At 50.2% G+C, this 3,727-nt stretch overlaps 1 protein-coding gene across 1 annotated transcript; it reads left to right on the top strand.

The window, feature by feature from the left end:
- The first annotated feature begins 267 nt into the window (after positions 1-267).
- Positions 268-1,722, top strand: LOC129851593 (uncharacterized protein DDB_G0290685-like). The gene has a single exon (XM_055918203.1). It carries the CDS (start codon positions 268-270, stop codon positions 1,720-1,722), a length of 1,455 nt encoding a protein of 484 aa, XP_055774178.1.
- Positions 1,723-3,727: the final 2,005 nt, after the last annotated feature.

Raw genomic sequence — 3,727 nt, 5'->3', positions numbered from 1 at the left:
GGAGTGATGAAGAGAACAAGGGGAATAGTAGCAGGAGGGATGAAGAGAACAAGGGGGATAGTAGCAGGAGGGCTGACGAGAACAAGGTGGATCGCAGAAGGGCTGAAGAGAACAAGGGGGATAGTAGCAGGAGGGATGAAGAGAACAAGGGGGATAGTAGCAGGAGGGATGAAGAGAACAGCGGGGATATTAGCAGGAGGGATGAAGAGAACAGGGGGGATAGCAGCAGGAGGGATGAAGAGAACAAGGGGGATAGTAGCAGGAGGGATGAAGAGAACAGGGGGGGATAGCAGGAGGGATGAAGAGAACAGGGGGGATAGCAGGAGGGATGAAGAGAACAGGGGGGATAGCAGCAGGAGGGATGAAGAGAACAAGGGGGATAGTAGCAGAAGGGATGCAGAGAACAAGGGGGATAGCAGGAGGGATGAAGAGAACAAGGGGGATATTAGCAGGAGGGATGAAGAGAACAAGGGGGATAGCAGGAGGGATGAAGAGAACAAGGGGGATAGTAGCAGGAGGGATGAAGAGAACAAGGGGGATAGTAGCAGGAGGGATGAAGAGAACAAGGGGGATAGTAGCAGGAGGGATGAAGAGAACAGGGGGGATAGCAGGAGGGATGAAGAGAACAAGGGGGATATTAGCAGGAGGGATGAAGAGAACAGGGGGGATAGCAGGAGGGATGAAGAGAACAAGGGGGATAGCAGGAGGGATGAAGAGAACAAGGGGAATAGTAGCAGGAGGGATGAAGAGAACAAGGGGGATAGTAGCAGGAGGGCTGAAGAGAACAAGGTGGATAGCAGAAGGGCTGAAGAGAACAAGGGGGATAGTAGCAGGAGGGATGAAGAGAACAAGGGGGATAGTAGCAGGAGGGATGAAGTGAACAAGGGGGATAGCAGCAGGAGGGATGAAGAGAACAAGGGGGATAGCAGCAGGAGGGATGAAGAGAACAAGGGGGATAGTAGCAGGAGGGATGAAGAGAACAAGGGGGATAGCAGCAGGAGGGATGAAGAGAACAAGGGGGATAGTAGCAGGAGGGATGAAGAGAACAAGGGGGATAGTAGCAGGAGGGATGAAGAGAACAAGGGGGATTGTAGCAGGAGGGATGAAGAGAACAAGGGGGATAGCAGCAGGGATGAAGAGAACAAGGGGGATAGTAGCAGGAGGGATGAAGAGAACAAGGGGGATAGTAGCAGGAGGGATGAAGAGAACAGGGGGGATAGTAGCAGGAGGGATGAAGAGAACAAGGGGGATAGTAGCAGGAGGGATGAAGAGAACAGGGGGGATAGCAGGAGGGATGAAGAGAACAAGGGGGATAGTAGCAGGAGGGATGAAGAGAACAAGGGGCATAGTAGCAGGAGGGATGAAGAGAACAAGGGGGATAGCAGGAGGGATGAAGAGAACAAGGGGGATAGCAGGAGGGATGAAGAGAACAAGGGGGATAGTAGCAGGAGGGATGAAGAGAACAGGGGGGATAGCAGGAGGGATGAAGAGAACAAGGGGGATAGCAGGAGGGATGAAGAGAACAAGGGGAATAGTAGCAGGAGGGATGAAGAGAACAAGGGGGATAGTAGCAGGAGGGCTGAAGAGAACAAGGTGGATAGCAGAAGGGCTGAAGAGAACAAGGGGGATAGTAGCAGGAGGGATGAAGAGAACAAGGGGGATAGTAGCAGGAGGGATGAAGAGAACAAGGGGGATAGCAGGAGGGATGAAGAGAACAGGTAGAGCTGGTGGGAAGTCTGCAGTCTGCTGACATCTTGCTGGTTTTTACCACATACTTTTTCATCTTCGTAGAGAAGTTGGGCCAAAGTCAGACCGGCTCGACACCTCTACTATTGTCTCTCTCACCTGTGAAGGACAACGTCAACAAGTTTATGGTATTTAACCTACATTTTGACAGGGAGTCCAGGGGTCTCTTTTACAAATGAGCCTTGTGATAACAAAGAAACACACAACAAATAGACACACAACAAATAGACTGTAAAACCGAAATACAAAATATAATCATAGGTGATAAAAACATTGTTCAGATAAAAGGTATTTAATCAGCTGTCTGAATTGCCCCAGAGGACACCAAAACATCCCATTGTAGAGAATGTTTGAAGTAAGGTGCAACAAAATGAAAAGCTGATATACCTAATTCTGTATAGAGACAAAATGAATTTCCAGAGTTAGCCAACCCTGAGACTGGGTATGCTAACTGGTACATCTAAAGGTTAATAATGATGTCATCTACCTCCAGAAAAGAGAGAACAGACCAACATCCCCATGGTATGTGCCCAGTCACGCGCTCACCCCATCTCTCACCTGTCCTCTCAGTCTCTCTCACCCCCTGCCTCTCTCTCCCCCGTCCTCAGTCTCTCTCACCCCATCTCTCTCTCCCTCGTCCTCTCAGTCTCTCTCACCCCCTGCCTCTCTCTCCCCCGTTCTCTCAGTCTCTCTCACCCCATCTCTCTCTCCCCTGTTCTCTCAGTCTCTCTCTCCCCCGTCCTCTCAGTCTCTCTCACCCCCTGCCTCTCTCTCCCCCGTCCTCTCAGTCTCTCTCACCCCCTGCCTCTCTCTAACCCACCCACCACCCTCTCTCCCCCCATCACGTCATTCCATTCCTCTCTGTCATTCTCCTCTCTGTGTTGAGTGATGGGCTGCTTATGGCGAATGCTCTGCCATGACAGATGCATGTGACAAGCAGATGGTTTTGGTTGTCGTCTCTTTAATCACAGACACTCAGCTGGGCGTGAAGGGAGAGCTTTGTCTTGTCACACCAACCAACAGAAAGCAACACAACACCGGAGAGAAACACATTTATACACACTGCTATTCAGACAAAACTAAGAGAGTTTCATGAAAGGGGGGTAAATGGGTGAATGTAAATCCAAGTTTGTTTTTGAACAGAGGGGCCAGATGAGAAGAGAGAGGGAATATGGAGGTAGATGAGAAGAGAGGGGATGGTGCAGAGGAGATGAGATGAGAGAGAGGGTAGGGGGCAGAGGAGATGAGATGAGAGGGAATGGGGCAGATGAGAAGAGAGAGGGGATAGGGGGACAGAAGAAAGGAGAGGAGAGGGAATGGGGCAGAGGAGAAGAGAAAGGGTAGGGGGCCGAGGAGAAGAGAGAGGGTAGGGGGCAGAGGAGAAGAGAGAGGGGAATTGGGGGCAGAGGAGAGGAGAGGGAATGGGGCAGAGGAGAAGAGAGAGGGGAATAGGGGGCAGAGGAGAGGAGAGGGAATGGGGCAGAGGAGGAGAGAAGGCAGAGGAGAGAAGAGGGAAGAAGATAGGGGGACAGAGGAGATGAGATGAGGGGACAGGGGGAGAGGAGAAGAAGGTGAGAGAAGATAGAATAGGGGGGCAGAAGAGAGGAGATGAGAGAGGGGATGGGGGAATAAAGGGTGTGGGAATGTTTGCAGGTGGAAGTCACAATAATGAATAATAATAATAATGTTTGCAGATGGAAGTGTATGTAAGGGATAATCAACAAGGGGTTATGTGTTCTATGGAAAATAATGAACGACGTGGGAGGTGTGTTCCACGACACGCTGCCGGACAGGAACTGACTTCCATGCGGTTGCATTATTTTCCAGAGAACGCATAGAGCCCCGAGGTGATTATAACCCTTTCATACCATGGCCAGAATTTAACACATTTGGCACTAGACATTTATTCATTTGCAAGTATAAAACACAGAGGTAAAGTTAGTTTTATATTCACACATTCAGACATTCGACAGACGTTCGC

This window comes from Salvelinus fontinalis, chromosome 3, assembly GCF_029448725.1.
Source record: "Salvelinus fontinalis isolate EN_2023a chromosome 3, ASM2944872v1, whole genome shotgun sequence".
Classification (NCBI taxonomy): Eukaryota; Metazoa; Chordata; class Actinopteri; order Salmoniformes; family Salmonidae; genus Salvelinus; species Salvelinus fontinalis.
This window is presented reverse-complemented; position numbering and strand designations above follow the sequence as displayed.